At 37.5% G+C, this 20850-nt stretch overlaps 1 protein-coding gene across 1 annotated transcript in view; it reads left to right on the top strand.

Moving 5' to 3' along the window:
• The window catches only part of LOC120775294 (nuclear pore complex protein Nup88), a 92150-nt gene that overhangs the window by 70166 nt on the left and 1134 nt on the right, over positions 1-20850 (top strand). The window contains exons 3-11 of the mRNA XM_040105410.1: positions 15240-15365; positions 17016-17280; positions 17729-17826; positions 17907-18075; positions 18152-18294; positions 19290-19393; positions 19465-20071; positions 20126-20285; positions 20363-20451. Of these exons, the coding sequence (XP_039961344.1) occupies positions 15240-15365; positions 17016-17280; positions 17729-17826; positions 17907-18075; positions 18152-18294; positions 19290-19393; positions 19465-20071; positions 20126-20285; positions 20363-20451 (1761 nt within the window). The remainder of the gene's footprint in view (positions 1-15239; positions 15366-17015; positions 17281-17728; positions 17827-17906; positions 18076-18151; positions 18295-19289; positions 19394-19464; positions 20072-20125; positions 20286-20362; positions 20452-20850) is intronic.

The raw sequence follows: 20850 nt of genomic DNA, 5'->3' as shown, positions 1-20850 counted from the left end.
AAGCCACAGCCAATTGTTTACAAAACCCGCAAAACATCAATTTTCGCTGTCATGCCATCGCCAAAGTCTTTTCACCGTTGCTGGCCACTTGTTATCTGCCTAACCGCGTTGCGGCCACAAGTGGCCAGAATATACGCGTGCCACATGCATACATACGTACACACATAAAAATCGTAACTTATTGCCAGCGATTTGTGTGGCGCACCACAGCTGAGAGTGTTGTATGAGAAGCGTTTAGTAAGGGTTAAATCTGAAAGTGGGGGGATATTCGTTGAATTTGTTTGTAATTGCAAACAAAACAAGGCGCCAAACCCGCAGCGCTACGTAGCGCAGTCAATCTCGATGCCAGCGCGCACAGCAGCGCAACAAAAACTAAACCTAAAAACGCTTTAAATCTACCATTCTAATAGTAGCGCGGCGTCGCACATAAACGTTGTATTTGTAATTTGTTTGGCTATTTTCATATAAACAGACAGGGCACACAGCGCGCGCGTACATATAGCATTAATCGTTCACCGCCGCCAATGTTGCGCGCACTACACACACCTTCAGCGCGCTCATTTGCATGCTTTCGCTGAGGAACGTGCCGTTGCATAATCATCGAAGCCATTATCGTTTATCGCGTTCTATGCGCCACCCACCAGCGCATCAACGCGCCCACCTCCTGCCATCCGCGCACCATCTACCAGCCCAACAGCGCACTAACCGCTTTCCAGGTGCGCGCCTCCCACCAGTGCACCAAAACGTTCAGAGCCCCACGCCAACACATTTCACACGCCGCGCCGCCTGCCAACGCGCGCCTTGTTTTGTAGCTGTTTTGCACACCTTCGTGCGCGTTTTTCTTGTTTGCCGTTATTGTTGTTTACCGCAATTTACCATCGAAAACTAAACTGCAGCTCGCGCGCTCGCTTAGCTATGGCTAACGGGTTAAGTATCGGTGTTTGCGCGTAAATTCCAACAATTTGTGTGGCGATTGCGCCATTTCACTGCTCGGCGTTTCGGTCGATGGCATTTCTCACGCCTACCCTTCGACGTTTGCAACGCGCGCTCGAGTGCTGCCAACTGACGCGCTGCGCCGCGCTTGTTTATTTATTTTCAAGCACCTGCTTTTTTAGAAACCACAATTTCGCGTTTTTTTCTGTTGTTTTGCTATGTTTTCGTGGATATTGCTAAATGTACGCGAAATGGCGATTTGTAAATATAAATTCTCTCACTATTAATTTGAGCGCATCATCATTTTGTATTTTTTTTTTTTTATTTTTTTATTTTTTTATTGCTGGCGAATGCGCGACTCAACGAAAATAATTTACACACGCCGATATGGTAAGCCTAAGTAAATGTTTGCTTTCGCGCTTTTTCGCGTTTTGTGCGATTTTTTACCCGCTTTGCTATGTTCTAAGTGCGTTCTTTTTTGCATTCAAACCGAAAGTCAAATAAATTTCGTATTTTGCTGTAAACTCGTTAGATAAATCCACTTGTTTTGATGGGAAGAATATTTTTTAAAACTGGTATCACTCACTGGCGCTCATACATATAAATAAATTTACAAACCATAAGCAAAATCTGTATAAAATGTTATCATTCTCCCTTCTCTTTTACTGTTTTGCACACCAAAAATTTTAAACTAGATAGGTTACTTTACTTGGTGATGTTCAGACCCAAATTACTTTCAGCTTTTATATATCCAGTCAAGTTGGTTGGTGTTACATTCGCAAAATCTGATGAATAGCGAATACCATGTCAAATAATAATAAATCTGCAGTATATTGAATACTGGTCCGTTTAATCAAATATAATTAATACAAACCTAAGTATATATTTATATATTATATAAATTTTCTGTTCTGAAAAATTTTATGAGATCTTTTATATTTTATAATTCTAAATTCGAAGGGTCTGTTGAGGATTGAAGAAAACTACTTTTTGGTTATGATCATAAGTATAATGTTTTCGAACCCATATCCTCCAAAAAGATAGGATGCACATTTAATCAGTACAGGACAGTCTCAATATAATCAGCCCTCTTAGTATCGCTTAAAAAGGGTTCTCTTGAAAGTATGTACACTCTTTTGTATAAAAATGACACATCTATCTTTAACAAAATAATGGAATGGAAAGGTTAGATTTTATACAGATCATGACAAGTTATTGAGAATAAAACATTTTTCGACTGAATAAAGCGATTTGCTTGTAGGATAGAGTTATATGGAAGGTGCTCCGATAAGTACTTAACCTAAACTTAACCTAAAAAAAGTGAAAGCTTTAAAAGAATGTAGATTTATTTTTCAACGTAATATCTTTTTAACTTATTTTTTTAATTTACCTGAATAGAAAATTAACAAATTCTAGAGAAAAGGGTGGCTATGACAGCAGACCGTAACCTAATTCGAACATGTCGATGATGGTAGTGTGAGCTGGCGCTGATGAATCCTAAATTCGTAGAAATTGACGAAGATACTCCCTTGAATTAAGCTGAAATACCAACAAATACTCCTGTGAAGTTGTTGCAGGCGTAGTGTGGAGCAATGGGACACTCAACATGTTCAACATGCAACTAATCAGCTAGTTTACTAAAATATTCAGGGTAGAAGGGTAGTGGGTACACCACTCACGTAGGATGACGATCTCTATATGGTGCGAAGGCTTTTTAAACCTTCCTTTTGGAAAAGAATAATAGAAAATACACTCTTCTACAGCTCAAACCTATCAATATCGGCTTTAAGCAGAGCCACCTTCCATGAACCTTCAGAAGAGCTTACAAAAAATTCTAAATTAGATTAGTTAAATATACGACACCCATTAGACGGTCCAATTAACGAACCCGCAACTCGCGACTCGACATATAGTATATGTATGTACATATATCTCGGAAGTCAGTAACTTGCTTGTATTTGACTCGACAAGAATACTACTTCATAACTCGGCCTTTAAAAGAATTTAATGATAGCATATGAAACGATCACATTTTACTATGATAAGATCACCTAAATTAATATACCCTGTAACCTCACTCAAGAACAGAAGCCATTGGACCACCGTAAACGTCATGATTTTGTTTTGGAACAACTTGAAAACGATAACGATTTTTTTTTAAGAAAATCATCTCCGAATAGGCTCACTTTCATCTGAGTGGTGTGGTAAATAAACAAAACTGTCGAAAAAAATCTCTGGTGCGAAAAAAATCTACAAATTATTTATAAACAACCATTACATTCACCTAAATTGGCAGTTGGTGACACCGTTACTATCAATGGAGAGTGGTATATATCCATGATAACCAACTTTTTATGGCTGCAATTGGTTGAAGTTGATCTTGACAACTTCTGGTTTCAACAAGATGTGAATACGTGCCACACTGCACGTGCAATAACCGAATTATTGCTAGATATGTTTGAAAATTCGATTATTTGAAAAAATTGTGACGCTGCATGTCCCCCAAGAACACAGAATGATTTAACACCATTAGACTACTTCTTGTGGCGCTATTTGAAGTCATTGGTCTTTAGCAATAAGCCAGACACTGTTCAAGCTTTAGAAGTCAATATTGAAGAAGCTTTCGTGACATACGTCTTGATTTAGTGGAAAAAGTACTCGAAAATTGGATTCATCGAATTCGTTCCTGCAAAAGAAGTCGTGGAGGCCATTTGAATGATATTACAAGGTGTGCTCCAAAGTAAACAGGACTTAAAAAAACAGAACAAATGTTTTTTTCGGCAAAATCAATTTAATTTATTCAAAATAGTCTCCTTCTGCTTCAATACAGCTTTTTGCACGGTCCAAAAGCATGTCGAACGAGTGTTTTAGCTCGTTGGCCGGTATCGCCCCCAGGTGCAAGCCTTTTGAATGGCCTCTACGTCGACATAACGCTGTCCTTTCATGGGCAAATTAATTTTTCCGAAAAGGAAGAAGTCGCACGGTGCCATATCAGGTGAATACGGTGCTTGGTTAATGGTTAAAACGTGATTTTTGGTCAAATAATCGGTCACAAGCGTCGATCGAATGTTGGATTCTGAGCAATTTTTGGTCGTCAGTCAATTTGTGCGAAACAAACCGTGCACACACCTTTCGTAAGCCCAAATGTTCGGTCATTTTTTGTCGATATTTTGGAGATGTTCAATTCCATTTCCATGAATTTAAATGATGATTTCGGCTGGTTTTTGATGAATTCACGCACAGTTTCGATGGAATTTTCGGTGATCACGAATTTTGATTGGCCCACATGTTGATCGTCATTTATGTCCACTCGACCACTTTGAAAACGTTGAGGCCACTCGTGCACTCTGCTACGGGATAGGCAATCACCGTCCTAAACTTGTTTCATCAATTGAAACGTTTCGATAAAAGTTTTACCAGTTTTAAAACAAAAGTTGAATTTTGGCTCTTTGTTCGAAGCTCAATTTCGTACCGATAACACAAACACACTGACACTTAAAGCGCAATAACTTCACTTCCAATCAATGAAATGTCATGAAATTCTCACTGGACAATCGATAAAGATAGCAGATTCTAACGCACCAGTCGACATATAAATGGCGCCACCAGGGTGCGCGAGATTCGAAAAGTCCTGTATACTATGGAACGCACTTTACATATTCAGAACTTAATTGTATCGATCGTACTTCACATTAAATCAAAAATTTTAATTTCCCTAACAATTAGTGTGTTCTTATTAAGAAATCTCATCACTCTTATTGGACTAGAATGTATATAATAGCCATAAATCAATAAAATTGATAATCCTTCATATATTGTACAATAAATGCAATATCAGTTTTCTCAAAATTACCGGACCAACTACAACTTCTCTGCTGTGCTGTAGTTATAAATTAAATTTAAAATAGAGTTATAAATTATGCGCGTATACACACACATGCAGAATAATTACATTTATTTCGTACTCAGCGCCTTTATCTATTTAAACGCATATGCGGCTGCTTGACTGGCACTACTCCTAACCCACTCCGCACAGCGCCACCACGCTTGCTAATTCCCTCGACAGCAACGTCTTGCGCGCGCTTACATGTGTATATGTGTGTGTGTGTGCTTTTAGTTTGCCATTCCATATTTTATTTCATTTGATGGCACATTTTTTTAACGCCTCTGCGCTGTAAATCGCATGTGTCCTTACGCGGCGGCAGCAGGACATATTCTTCATTATGTAAATGCACGTTTTACACGATTTTTATGTGTGCGGCTCAGCGCGCTGACCGCTGCTTTGGCATATTTTTTCCAGCATTTTGCATATTTTATTTTGCACTGAAATTATTTTTTTCCTTTGTTTTCACTTGCTGCTAACCATATTCATTTGCACTTGTTTATCTCGCTGCCTTTTTTGCGCTCTCATATATTTAGTTTTCTTTTATTTATTTGCGTTTCCTTTTTATGTGTGTTTGTGTTTTGGGTGCTTTTAAAAAATTACAAATGGGAGTCGGGGATTTCTGTGTGCAGTCTATAAAATTTAAGCTCTAACAGATTTGTAGTAGCTTGTTGTTCCCCCTTTTCGCGCGCGACTCATCTCATCTTCCTGCGCGCTCCTGCCGCTTCGCTTCGTCCACGCTAACTGTCAATGTGTTTTATCGCGTGTTTTTAAAAGCCGTTTTAAAAATTAAAAGCACGTCCTAAGTCCACATTTGGTCAGCGTCTTTTACCGTTATTGCAGTGCAGCACACGTCGTGGCAGTGGTGGGTCAAAGGTTGACAAAAACATCTTCTGTTGCAAATAAACACAACAAAAAAGCACGACTGTCAAAGTAAATGCGTACGTGTTCGCTAAATAATGTGGTATACGAAGGATTAGGGAGCTCTATGGCACTCAAGAAGTTCAGGTGGGAAATGTAGGAGTTAATACACTTTATGCAGCAGCTTTTGGAAGCTTTTACGCCAGCTGACGACTAGTTAAACCTCATTTTTGTGGTCGCGTGCACTTTGTCGGCTAATTATGCTATAACTTGAGTCGAGTTTAATGAACCGCTGAACAATGTTCGAGTATTTTTTAGACAAAAATATTATTTTTATCAAACATGAACTATTGAAATTATTTTATCTTGAAAGAACACGCAAGAACTGGTTTTGGCAAAGTCTACTGAGGCTAAAGCTCCCGTCGGCTTCTAAACGCCTCTCTTTTCCGGGAGTTAAGACCCAAATATTTGGGAAACATGAACTTTATTCGGTTAATTGTGACGTGCTGTGCATAGACATGAGTTGTTGTAAAATTCTAATATTAACTATCGGGATTTTGAACTAATTACACCTCGACACCTGTTCCACCTTGGTCGGGTTCGAGGCCGATCAGTTCTGCCAAGCTGTGGGTCCGGTACCCGACCGGAACGACTCCACACTAAATTAAATTTTTAATCCTACCTGCCTTTAGGTTTAAACCTCAGCCACCACGAGTCTCCCAAAAGCGCCAAAAGCAGTGAACCGAGGGGCGAACTCCAAGTGCGAACTGCTCCCCGTGGTACCAGACTTAAGTCTCCGGTCAGACCGAGCATCCCACAACTCAATGACTGGTGACATTTGTCGCTTGAACCTCAAATGTCTTTTCATTAGAACGAATCTCAATCAAAGTCTATAATATCATTTCAAGATGAGTAATATAGCACTATTTCTGACAAAGACTACGCTGAAATTTCTAGGAAAACCAAAAGTAGAGACATATGGATTTAGTCGCCTCTCACGACAGGCATACCTTACCACGGGCAAATTCTACCCCCAGCCCACTGGGGAAAGCTACTATACTGAGCTTATTGGAAAGTGAAAAAGTAGACTTTTTTCACTCCCAAGGACTATCAAATCGAGACATGGCCAAATAGATAAAACGCATCTCTAGAACCGTTGATAGATATTTAAAAGATCCAGAAGCATATGGCAAACACTTTAAAGGAACAAAAGGACTATTTAAACAATCAGTACGCAATTGTTAGAATTGCTTCAATTTCGGCTTCTGGCTTGATGACTTTCAATACTATTATCACGATTTGTAGAAAAGATGAGTTATATACATACATACAAACCGCCACCACAGCCGAGAAGGTGGAGTCATGGTGTGGGGAGACATCACGTTTTATGGAACAATTGACTTGATTTTTATCGTTCAGAAGATGAACGGCAATCACTTAAAATCATTGTTGGAGCCCATATTTCCAAAATGAAGTGATCTCTTTGCACCAATTTCTTAGATTATGCAACAAGACAAAGCTCCTATTATAACGCTCGAGTAGTAAAGTCGTTTATTTCGAGTCAAAATGTTAATGTCATGACCTGACCACCATATTCTCCACATTTTAACGTAATTGCAAATATTTGTTGCTGGCTAACACGGAAGGTATACGAAAGCGGAAAGCAATACGCAGATAAGGAAACATTAACTGCGGCTATTAAACGTGCTTGGAGCGAGATTTCCGTGACCTACATAGATTCCCTGTATCATTCTATGAAGGACCGGGTATATGAAGTTATTACTAACAAAGGAGGCAGTACTCATTACTGAAATTATTTTTATTTTTTTATTTCTAATAAATCAAATATTAACACGAACCAAAAATTTTAGTTAAAAAAAGTATTTTCTTATAAACAAATTTAAAAGCGTAATAATGATCAAAAAAAAAGGCTCTTTTTTTTGAGTAGCTGTAAGAAAACGCTTGAAAACACACAATTTTGTTAAGTTTATCAGATATCGCTATGAATACTTTTTTCCACAAGATCGGATCTCTAAAAGTTATAGCTGTCATACAAACTGATCGAACAAAACTTGGCCTTGTATGCAAAACTTTGTATTTGACGAGATGTTTTCAAGAAATATGGCATAGAATATTGTTTAAGGGGGTACTCTCATGTGAACACATACATTTTACCACTTTTTTGGAACATTTTTTTTATGCGACAACAAAATTCAATCATTTTAATTTTTTAATATATTTTTATTTGTATTTTGAAATGTACAAAAATTTTTTTTTTTTCGTTTTTTACACTTTTAATATATATTTTTTTTTGTAATCAAAGTAGTCCACAACAAAAAAAGTAGTTCACTGGTCATGGTGATAGCGGCTGTTCATGTTGTCTGAAATAAAAAAATCTAATGGATTATTATTCATTAGTTCTGCGGCTATCGTCCCTACCAAATATAATCAATTTCATTAAAAAAATGTCGAACTTCAAAAAAAGGTCACGAAAATCTTGTTTTTTTTCGTTAAAAATCGTTTAAAAAAATATGAAAATATTTTCGAAAATAAACAATTCTGGTAGGGACGATAACTATAAATGAGTAGAAGAACATTTGTAAATTTTAAAGCAATCGGTTGAGTACTTTTTTTTTAGGACCATGACAGTTTCAGAAAATGATGATTCGAGAAAAAAGCGTTTAAGACAGTAAGACAGGTAGACAGTCGCTTACGACACGTCGGCGACTATGAGCTGTAACTTATCAAATACTATGAATTTCGGTCTGAATTTTTCACAGCATGTTTTCAATAGGTTTTACTGTCAAAATAAAAAAAAACGATTTTTCGAAGTGATTACATGAGAATACCGCCTTAAGGCTAGAATTCGAAGAGATTGATCAGATTGAAGCTGGATTACAAACAGACCAAACTTAAATGCTTGTATAGGGTATTATAGCTTCAATGTAACCGAATAGTAGTGGTGTCTTTATGCTAAAATGAGATTATATTTGAACAAAAAAGAGTTTTGTTCTCCTCCTTTTAAGAGCGTCGTTGACTTTTATGACCTCGACCACGCGAAAAGGGGTTACATGGAAACATTCAACAAACTTCTCTTGCTCTCTAACCTGGATCTTTATCAAGAGATTATTCTCTGCATGAAAGTTGCGGCTTTGTTCGAAAAAATTGCGTTCTTCTTCCATAGCTGACAACACATATACATGAATAAATTTTAATTTGGTTATGAATTTTTAGCCTTTGGTTTAATCAGATCATGCCAGAGTGTCAGTAAATTCAAGTTTGAACCCTAAAATCGCCAAGTTTAAACCAAGCTTTATGTAACTCTTTACGCAACTCTGAATTCCGAACTCAATTTTGAAACCTTGACTTTTGCACCACGATGCCTCTGCTCACACACATCGTTGCTTGTGCGCGACTTTTTGGCCAAAAACAAAAAACTAATGATGCCGCAGCCACCGTGTTCCCCAGATCTGCAGCCCCCTGGTGACTTTGATAAAACGGTATCAAAGCCAGGAGCTGAAGATAAAAAAAAATGATTTTTGAAGTGCTTCGAAGATTGGAAAAACCGTTGGTACAAGTGTATAATATCTCATGGGGATTACTTTGAAGGGGACAAAATAGATATTCATGAATAAATAAATAATTTTTGAAAAAACACAAAATTCGCGATACTTTTTGAACACACCTCGTATGTCCAAGCTTCAACCAAAAATCGTTGAAGTTTCGTTCTGTCACTATATGACATTTTACAAAATCAAGTTTTTATATAAAATAAAGTCATTTTTATTAACTTTATACTAAAAAGTTTGGAACTAACTAAAAAATCCTGCGCAAACTTCGGCAAACACGAAGTTATTCCGCAGAACCACACCCGACACATTCCACGAACATGCCAACGAAGCAAATTATGCCTACAAAAAAAATTGTACGCTTTCCTCTTTAACTTTTACATCGTTTTTTTTTTGCATTTTTTCTTCTTATTTAAATATTTTTTTTTATGTGGCATCCATTAGATTGCAAATGCGATATTTGAATAGCAAGTGAATACCAAGAGATTGCCAAAAATAAAATTTATTTCCGCTTTTTCGCAGTTACCAGCACATTTTATTAGCGTGTGGAGTGCACTTTGTGCATTTTTTACACACACATGCATTTTTTTTAGTAAAATTAGGAACCACATTGCAATTTTTTTGCATTATTTCTGCATTTTTATTTATTTTTTCTTTATTTTTTTGTTCCACTACTACATTTTGCACCCACTGTCTCTCCGAAACGACGACGCATTAGCAACGCAGTAGAGTGCATTTGTGGCAGCGGAACATAATTTTAAATAAAATTAAAATTATTAGCCGAAATAAAAGGCCAGCGTCCGCTGTCGCACTCAAACACACACACACGTGCTCACATATACAGTGGCACTCACATGTCCTGCGGCAAATGCGCATAATGAGCAGCGACCACTACTGTCACTGTAACCGCAGCCGAAGCTGCTCAAACAGGCAGGCGAAAAAAATTCGCTAAAAATTTGTAGATTTTCCCCCCCAAAAAAATGCAAAAAAGTTAGGCAAGCGCTGGTGGCTGCTTAGCATAACGCGCCACGCAGCATGTATATACATATGTATATGTATATATGCATGTATATATGTGTGTATATGTGTTAGTGTGCGCCAACTGGGTGTCATTACCGAAGATTTGTTGCGCTAAATATATGCGTATTAATATATAAATGTCTGTATTTCAAAATATGTATGTATGAGTACATGGTGTGCGCCCGCTGCCCATTTGCATTTGCTTCTGACCGCGTTTCGCTGTCCCCCGCGGCTTATTCCATACCAATACATGCTTAAAACACACCATTTAAAAGTATCAGTTGCACGCTTTTGCTTTTGTTGTTGTGCGCTTTTTGTCAGCGCTCATTTCTTTTCTTGTTTTCGGTTTTGCCTTACATTATCCTTTTTTGGACGCTTTCAAATGTACTTTATGGCAATCTTTTACATTCATTTGACATTTTTTCGCGCATATCCTTGAGTTGGGATAATGCTGGTCGGATATTCACATACAATTGTGTATGTGTGTAAAATATATGTATGTATGCGTGTACAAATTTTTTCTATGTGTTTGTGTGTCTTCTGTGCCTCCGCATGTGTCACATGTCCAATGAAGTTGTTTCCACTCACACAAAAATCGTGGAAAAAGATGCTGCTGCGGACCATTAATGGGTGGAGCCATCATTAAATATGCAAATTATTAAGGGTTGTTTTGGCAACAATTGTCGAAAATTAGCAGCATAAGGAGTTACAAGCATCAAACAATATGCAAGTGATTTTAACTATTATTCTTAACAAAGTTGCTGCCTCTTCTTACAACTTTTTTCTAAAATTTAACGCAAAAAAATATGTTTTTTGCAGTATAGCAACTCCGTCACATATAGTTAATAAACATGTAAAATTTTCTTAAATATACCTCTATATTTACAATTTACGAATTCGCATATGGTCATACAGGGCGTATAAGTAACTTTTGATGAAAAATATAAACAAGCTGTTATTACTAGCTACGTATGTACATACTATATGTATATCTGAAAGTATTTACTTCTATTATAATATTAAAAAATAATAAAAATTTTGCCACTTAATTTCAACAACAACAACAACAAATCTGAGCTAAAAATTGCATAGCTTTTTAAAGAAAAAAATTATAAAATTGATAAAATTAGATTTGATTGCTAAAAATAATTGTTATAGAGGGCGATACATCTATTATAAGCGAGATGTGTTCAAACATTAAAGGGAACTTGAATTTTTTGAAAAAATATTCTTTCATACGTTTACATTAATGCTGTCGCCTTCAAAATATGCCCATTCGATATTAAGGACTTATGCCCGCACTTCTTCCAAACGTCGAAACACTTCTCAAACTCGATGTTTTGTGTAAGCTCTTTCAATGATGCGCTGTTAATGTCTAATAAGCTTGTAAAACGACGGCCCGTTTTTTGGAAATAGGAATCAGTCACACGGTTGGCGCCAGGTCATCGTTACAGTATTGTTTTTTGTAAAATTTTCACGAGCAAATTCCTTGATACATTTCTTTTAGCAAACGAAATCACCGACTGCTACAGACAAAGCAAGCAATGAATACAGCTGTAAATTGTATCATACTTCAGCAGTATGTAATATCAAGAAAATAATTGGACTATAGAAACCCGCTAATATTTAATTTTAAAATTCTCGTTATTTTTTGTTTTTACACACTCGAAGATTTTTCGAAACATTCGATAGCACTTTTTAATCATAAGATTTTGTAGCAAATCATATATCATAGGTCTTAGTATCAACGATTGCCTCTGCATCATCACTAACTTTCATACCACAGAGCATTCTCTTGAACCATAGGTTCAGAAAAAATCGAAAATTCGGATGCGGAAACAATCCTAAATCATCCAATTTTCCCACCAGGTTAATTTATTTGTAACTCAATTTGCAGTTCGCTCGGCACCCCAAAACTTCATAAACGATATGTGCAACACTTTCCTTTGATATCTTTAGAACATTAGTTAGTTATCGATCAACCTCATTTGCTATCATCCAAAGTCATTTTGTGTATTTTTTTGCTGTATTCCTCCATACTCCATACTCTAGTAAGTTTCGTGGTTAATTCGTGGTGGGGGAGAAAGACTCCGTTGCCAAGTACTAGCATTTACAGCGAAGTTCTTCAATATATCGCTGATTAGCGCCCACGTCCCGACGGAAGAGAAGAACTTTTATGAGCGCTTGGAGCACACCTATGAGAGCTGCCCCTGCCACGATGTCAAAATCGTGCTTGACGGCTTTAACACCGGGGTGGAAAAAATAGGTACCTTTTTGGCCGAATGGTCGGGTTGAGATCGACTTCGCCGGGGCCCGAAATATGATTATATGTAGTACTAGATTCCAACAGAGGAAAATTCATCAAGCTACCTGACTGTCTCGGAATCGAAAAGCCACCAACCAGATCGATCATGTTGTGACAGACGAAAGACAGTCTACAATGTTTTACACGTTCGTACGCTCCGAGGCCCTGGCATTGACTCGGACCACTATCTTGTTGCAGCGAAGATATGCACCCGCCTCTGCACTGCAAAAAACTCACATTAGCAAACATAAGGAAGGTTCGATGGCAAAAAACTGTAACCACAACAGACAATCGAAGGATTTTCCACTCGACTTGAACTCTTACTCTCTGAAAGCATTCACCAGCAACTCGGTATAAGCGAATTGTGGGACGACACTTCAATCTCCTTACGTACAACTGCAAACAAAAGTATTGGTTTTCGGAAAAGGCTAAAGAACAGCTAGTATGATGAGGAATGCCGTGTCACAGTGGAGAGAAAACAGACTGCCTACCTCACAACATTGCAATAGACCAAACACGTGCGGGATGGGATAGATACCGAGAGTTGAAGAGGGAAGCGAAACGCATTTGCAGATAAAAAAAGAGAGAGTTCGCAATGCGTGAGTACGAAGAGCTTGACAAGCTGGCCGGCAGAGGTGATACTCGAAAATCCTACTAAAATATGCGGCGACTAACAGAAGGTTTCAAGACCGGAACTTTTAAGACCTCCAGAGTTGGTCTAGTATGCGATGCTCAGAGCTTACTAAACTTATGGAAGGAACACTTCTCCAGCCTGCTGAATGGCACTAAAAGCATAATACCAGGGGATGGTAAACCCGATTCCCCAATCGATGACGATCGAATGGACGTTTCATTGCCCGTTGATTAGGAGTATGCATCAGTTTCTTTGTAGAATATGGTTGGACGAAAGCATTCCCGACGATTGGAATTTAAGTGTACTCTACCCAATCCACAAAGAGGAAAGGCCCACAATCTCCGTCAACTAACGTGGGATAAGCCTCCTAAACATCGCATAAAAGGTTCTATCGAGCGTATTGTGTGAAAGATTAAAGCGCACTGTCAAGAAACTGATTGGACCTTATATATGGATAGTCAAAGTAGAGTCCTCTTTCGACGAACAAAGACCAAACTCCTCAGGACCTTTATCATTTCCGTCCAATAGTATCATTTGATGAGTGGACCTTAGGAGTATTCAAGAGAAAAGTTTTGCGGAAGATTTATGGTCCTTTGCGTATAAGCAACGGCGAGTGCAGCAGTCAATGGAACGATGAGCTGTACGAAATATAGTTAAGAGACAGCGGCTACCGTGGCAAAGACATGTCGTCCGAATGGATGAAAACAATCCAGCTCTGAGAGTATTCGATGTAGTACAAGCCGGGGATAACAGAGAAAGAGTAAGACCTCACCTCCGCTGGAGACGGGACTCGACAAAGCCTTAAAAAAAGTCTTGAAATAATATATCTTTTGTATTAATTCATGACGCTCTGAATAAATAGAGCGCGACAGACTGCAAGCGACATCTATCAAATATTAAAATACACAGGTTCTATGGATACAGTTATTGACAAGTGCCACAAAGAGCTAAAACTTAAAAAAAAATGCATTAGAAGTTGCTTTTAACTTTAACTTACACATTTACGCAGCCATGTATGTCGCCTTTTAGGCGCTTATCAGTGCGTAAACACTACAACTGTGTAAATAATTAAGGCAACGGCTTAGCGAAAGAGATGATGCATAAATGTCTTCGCATATGAGCTTGAATGTATACACGCACACATGCTTATCCCTAATTTCCTGGTAACTTTATGCATAATTTAACATAAACAACACATGTGTGTATCTGTGTGTGTGTGACAGGGCGTTCAGCTATAGTAAACGCGCGCTATAGTTTCTTCTTCGAGACACTTAAGACACTCTAACGCCCTCCAACTGCCAGGCTTGGTTGACTTCCGCGTTGCATTATGAAAATTTTCGCGCATAAATTGAGCTTATCAAAGTTGTGGGCGCGGAAAAATTTGTATTTTTGTAGGCTTATAGGCACATGTGTTGTTGTTGCGCATTGTTGTAAATATGATTTTGCTTTTTATTCCATCTTTGACGCTAGTTCAGGTAAATTAACTCATTTAAGCAGCCTCCCTTGGGTTTACTGATCTTCAAACACCACAAAGAAGCGCAAGGAAGCTTGGTTTGATACCGTTATAATGTTGTATATTTTTAATTTTTTGTATTTTTACTTTTTTCCTAATTTTTTTCTTATGAATTTCCCTCAACAACTCTTCTGCCACACACACATGCGCAGGGTTGTAATTATATATGCATGTGTGTCGGGCAATAAGTAGTGTTTGTTGGCTCAGAAGCGGCTTTTCTAAGTGAATTTATGCGCTAACATTTTAAACCGCATTAAGCCAACAAAACTACATAATTTAGCTGGCAAGCGGCGGCAAGTAGCTTATGTAAGCCACCATTTTTAGCTAATGAAATAAATATTCATATTTTAACTGCTTTAATGTTTGGCTACATTGTTGTTGTCTTTCATTTGTTTTGGTTTGCCTTCCAACCCACCAACAACTCTCTTTTTTTGTAATTTCTTGTTAATTGTTTTCCCTAAATTTTTTCTTCTCTAATTTCACTTGTTTTACTCACTTGTTTCCTTTTTTCTCTGTTGCAGCGCATTTAATTTGGACTCGCTACTGTTTAGCAACAATCCACACCTGGAACTGCGTCAGCTGCGTTGGCATCCATTTTCGCCTACCGACTCACATCTGCTCGTGCTGCTGTCGGACAATACAATACGGTAAGTGTTGCAGTGTATTTTCTAAGCCAAGCGTCTAATTTATTGTTTAGATGCTAGGCCGCAATGTAGTACAGTGGTGGCGCGCGATAATTGTCTGCTAGAAAACAATTTTAACAATTGCTTTACGATAATAAATGTCAATAGTAGTGACTATTATATAACAAATATATAATTTTTAAGCTTGCATCGAGTTATCCGCCATAATTTTTTTTAATTTTTTGAGGTTAGAGTTTTTTCAAAAGATGTATTGAAAAATATAAAAATAAAAATAAACAAAAAATAAAAAAATTAAAAAATATGAAAAGTATGAAAAATTCCTTACATAAATATTTAACCGTAATATTTTAACACTCTAACGCTACTTCATTTTGTATAAATAAAAAAATAAGGAAATACATAGGAAAAATAATTAATTTATGTATAAAATAAAATTCAAAATTGCATTCAAAAATAAAAACAAAATATATACATATATAAAAATTCTTCCAGAAATATTTTACCGCAAAATTTTAACCCTCTAACGCTTCCAGGAAAGGTTTTGAACTTTTTTCCGAACGGCCCCTTAAAAATCCTTTTACGAGAAGGTGAACTGTTAAACACATCTGATAAAAATTTTTGCCGACGCTTTCAATAAATGACCTCGAAGACCAGGGTTAATTATGACTAAAAGTTTTACCAGTGAATTTTGAGGTTAGAATTTTTTTCGAAAAGTAGGGTCAATCAATCTTTAAATTTTTTATTATCAGAAATAGTACTTAGTTCCGTGTTCTTAAAAGCCGTACAGCTAGAGCAACTGTAAATGAACTCAAGGGCATCTATCAACCTCTTCAACCCTTGCAGTCATTAATGTTCAATTCAGCTAATTCCAAGGTTGTTTTCGAGAGCCTAAACAGAAAGAATGGTGAAGACGATTTAGTCACTAGAAACGCTATTTTAAATTCTAAGATGTTCCTCGAACAACTGATACCAAAAGTGAAGCAAGTTCACTGTGTCGTTGTTGTGACGCAAAAGACTTACATAATCGAATAAGCTTTGAACTAGTCTCTAAGAATTCTAATCTTTCGGCTGAAAATACCGAGCCATATTTACAAAAATTCCCACGAAACCTCCAAGCTCTGATTCAAAGCCATTTCGACTGATTCATTTAGTTGCCTTCAACTGCGCAATGAAAAGCTGTTGCGCTCAAAAATATTTTTTCTTTATCTTTTATTTGCTCATTTGGATTTAGTGAAAGCTTAAGACAGTTGAAGCTTATAACTCGTTCAAACAATAAAGTATATTGTTTCGATAGCTTCAATAGACTTTTAAGATCATTGCTGAAAATTATGTAATAAGATAAAGCTCTATCTAGAAGCATAGAGTAAAAAATAGAAAATCAATAAAGCTATTAATGGAAATTAAAGCTTTCATTATATGTATGTATACCGATGCTTCTGCAGTTGCTCATCGTAACTCGCAAAGGTTGCTGCCATTTTATAGAGCTCTCTTAGCGTACTATAATCCTCTAATAATCCTCCATCTATACATAATGGTCGCGAAAGAGCTTGAAGCCCGGTCATAGTTACATTCATAAAACTTACTATTCCTATAGCATTTAATTTTACGTCGAAAAATTGATATAATTTTCCAAAACTCATATTTCCTTTTCAGCGTTTATGATAATTCCACTCTACGTCACGTATGGAAAGTCGGCCCAGTGCCGATGAAGAACGACAATAATCTCAATACTTCACTACCAACGGCCCTACTGCTTGGTGAATTCGCTGTAGATTTTGATATAGCTCCTGCTGTAGCCCCGAAGGATGATGCAGTCTTGAACTCCTCAACAACTATTAACAACAACAATACCACGAATGATACGCTAAATCATAGTCGCAATCTCTCGAAGGCTTTTAATGAGACTGTTGCAGGAAATGTAAGTGGTGATTTTACTGCTATTGACCTGAATTGGCGGTTTTATAAAAACAAAAAAAATAGGATTTTGTTTTGTAATATGAATTGCGAAAATTTTAGTTTTAAAAAATGAAAAAAAAAATCATGTACTTCTACTTAACGGTTTCGTATAGTGCATATTAAATACAGTTGAAATTCCCTAACTCAAATCACCATAATCCACAAAAAAATACGAGTTGGGGACACTTCGAGTTATGGCAAGAAATTTATATGAAACTTGATTTCTATTGCCAATTCAAGAGTTCGAGTTATGGAAATTCAACCGTAGTTCTAAAAAATTTACAACTCAAGTTTAAAATTATCTGTTCTGTCCTAATAATGATCCATAGAGCTTCACATAAACCCTCCTAAACCTCTTTATACAAAACGTCTCTCTCGCTAACCTCACTTTTCATTATTATTTCATGCAGAAAAACGCACAGAATTCCGAATGCATTGAATGGCCAATTATTGTGCTGCGTGAGAATGGCAATATTTATGTACTAATGGCTGGACTAGATAGTCACAAGTAAGTATTCCCGATATATTATATATACATACATATTTATATAGCACAATTTTTAACCAACGGCATATACTCTCCCACAGACCACGATTACAGGGTCCACTAACAATTACGCCACAGAGCCACGATAATTATGGCATGGACTCGTGCGCCATTTTAGTAATTCCATCTCTGCCGCCCACACTGGTCATTGCCGAAGCGAATGGCACGCTGCATCATGCACTATTTCTCGAGGCCGAGGAGGCAGAGGAGGTTTGTAACGGAGACATAGTCTAATATTCACAGTAAATAAATATAATTCTTTATATAATGTACACTTCTTTTATAGTCCTTCAACGAAGTAGACGCCAGTTTGATCATACATCCATCTGAATACACGGTACATGTGCTAGAGACCGTATTGCTGGAACTGGGCTTACCAAAAGATGACCCAAAATCGAAGACCTACAATTGTCCTATATATTTGAAACGGTTTGTATGAGTTATAGCTGGCTTATATCAGCTCTTTATTGTTTAGCAGGTAGTATACCCTGCCCTTCTAAGTTTGGCGGTTAAGTATAGTCTCTAATATCCACTAATGACCTATAAATTCCATGTATTGTAAGTCTAGGGAGAGTTAGGTTTGCATCTTATTACAAAAATGGAGAAGTGCGGGTTTCGTCGAGGTTAGACTAAAATGAAAGGTCATTGATTTTTACTTTAAAAGCCACAAATTGACGGTTGCTAAACTCCTACTGTACAAAATGTAGTTATTCTTATTCTTGTTGTTTTTTTTTTTTGTTTTTTTTTTTTTGTAACAATACAAAATTTTTTAATTGGTTTTTTTGAAAATACGAGACGTGCAGGCCGTCTCTTTCGACACAGGAGAGTTTTTCCGACATAGGCGAATTATTCCGATATAGAAGAGTTCTTTCGACATAGGTGTGTCGTATATACTATTATCTCATCATCCTCGTAACCAAAACCGGTATGGAATTATAGCGACCATGAGCTATCAACTTTTCCTAAACGAAGCCTAAAACTTACCGATCCAAACGGAGTTAGATTGCTGAAATAGCAGCTTTGGGACTAATAACCAAAAAACCGGGTATCGTGGGAGCTCTCGAAACTAAATGATGAATGTTTAATAGTGCAACAACAACAACAAGACCAAATACAGTTTCTAAAATATCGAGCTTCAAATAAGAAAATGGAAGAAAAGTGTTAGCTAGCGGCAGAAACATTCCTGAAGAGATTTCGTGGCATGGCACCGAGTTCACAGTCCTTGGCCGGATAAAAATCCAAATCCGTTACGGTTACTTAGAACCAAGTGTCGTGGGAACGAGAACTGAGTGTCGTAAATCCGCTCTGTGTCGTATTCGGATTATACCGTTAGGCTTGCATTTTCGATTGGTCAACCTTAAGGGTGCCTGCCTTTATATTATAAGTTACATCCCAACTTATTCGACCTTTCTTCGTATTTCCAGCGATTACATCAATGAGATGCGCTATTTCGCCTATCACAATGCCGGACTGCATGCGATAACCATTAATTTCATCTCCGAACTGCAGCGTTTCGTAGAAAGTGATGGTAAGTAAACAAGTCACACTTACCAAAAACGTAATTGCAATAATGAATCCTCATCTACTCTCTCTCCACAGTCGACTCCGACATCAGTCCACTCTCCATCGGCTCGAATGCCGAATATATCGTGTGCACTAAAATCGACGCCAGCGAACGCATTAATGCCGTACTCGGCTTTGTACTACTCCAAATGCCTTCGGGCGTTGTTCTACTACTCGGCAGCGGTGAAGTTATCAGCTTGAAACTCATCATCGATCCGAAAATACTTGTGGAAACAGTGAAAATTAAAGAGGAAACCGATAAATCATTGCCAAAATTGGAAGCCAAGTCTGAATTGGATCGCATGTTGGAGCCCTCCTTTGTGGATCACATCAAAAGCATGTTGAAACGTGATGTTACACAACCCATACTCTCAGTAGACAAAACAAGCACACCAAATCCGCAGGAATGCTATGAGCTGCTCACACAAGCCATTGAGGTTCTACGCACACAGTATTTGAAGCGACACGAATTGGTGCGCGCTGAAATTACAAAGCGTGTGAACACCATTAAGTTGCGTAAAGAGCAGCAGGAGCATGAGATTGCCGATTTAGAGAAGGAGCGTGAGAATATACGCGAGACAGCGCATCGACTGGCCGAGCGTTTTGAGGAGATCAGCGATCAGCAGGAGATCATAACGAAGAAGTAAGCAAATGAAAATGGTTTTTATTAATTTTATAACCATTGTTTTCGTTATAGATGCCAGCATCTTGTGCGCCAGGCACATACCCGTCTACCCACCAATCCAATTGCTGATAAGGAATTCGCCCAGGAAGTGGAACGTATCAATAAGGAGACTAAAGCCTTGACGAATTCTATGCAGAAGGCGCGCGATACCATCAACAAGCAAACTTATCATGTAACTATTATTAGAATTTTATTTTTTTATTAAAAAATATTACGGAAATTTTAATATCCCTTTTGGTTTTCTTACAGATCTCCAAGTATAATCAAACCGCTAAGAAAAAGACGTTTCATTTACCAGAACGTCAAGAGAAGAACATTAAGGAGATACTTATTCAGATGTAAGTCAAAATAATTCAATATAAATTTGTCCGAATTAGGTTAGAATCACACAGTTAAACGGATTAGCATGGAATCGAATCAATTATAGAAACCCCATCGTTATAGATATGAAGTTCTTAATGGAATAAAATTGCTGTCCATTCCGGATAGTTTCATCCGACTGTTGTACGAATGAAGCTATGATGGTAGTCCTGAGTTGGTTACGAAATCGTCAGACTATAGTAATTCTAGCAAGAACTGCTTGTAAAGTAGTGCATTTTCTCACTAACCAAATGCACTCAGGCCTCACTGCATAGTGTTTCGACAGGACACATTAAGAGGTGCCCTGTTTCTGGGCGGAACGCAGTGTTCTCACACTGAACCCGCAGCTTCTTCATCCAAGCGGCCATACCTACGCT

The sequence above is a fragment of the Bactrocera tryoni genome, chromosome 4 (assembly GCF_016617805.1).
Source record: "Bactrocera tryoni isolate S06 chromosome 4, CSIRO_BtryS06_freeze2, whole genome shotgun sequence".
NCBI classification, from domain to species: domain Eukaryota; kingdom Metazoa; phylum Arthropoda; class Insecta; order Diptera; family Tephritidae; genus Bactrocera; species Bactrocera tryoni.
Note: the sequence above shows the minus strand (reverse complement) of the source record. Positions and strands in the feature narration are given on the sequence as shown.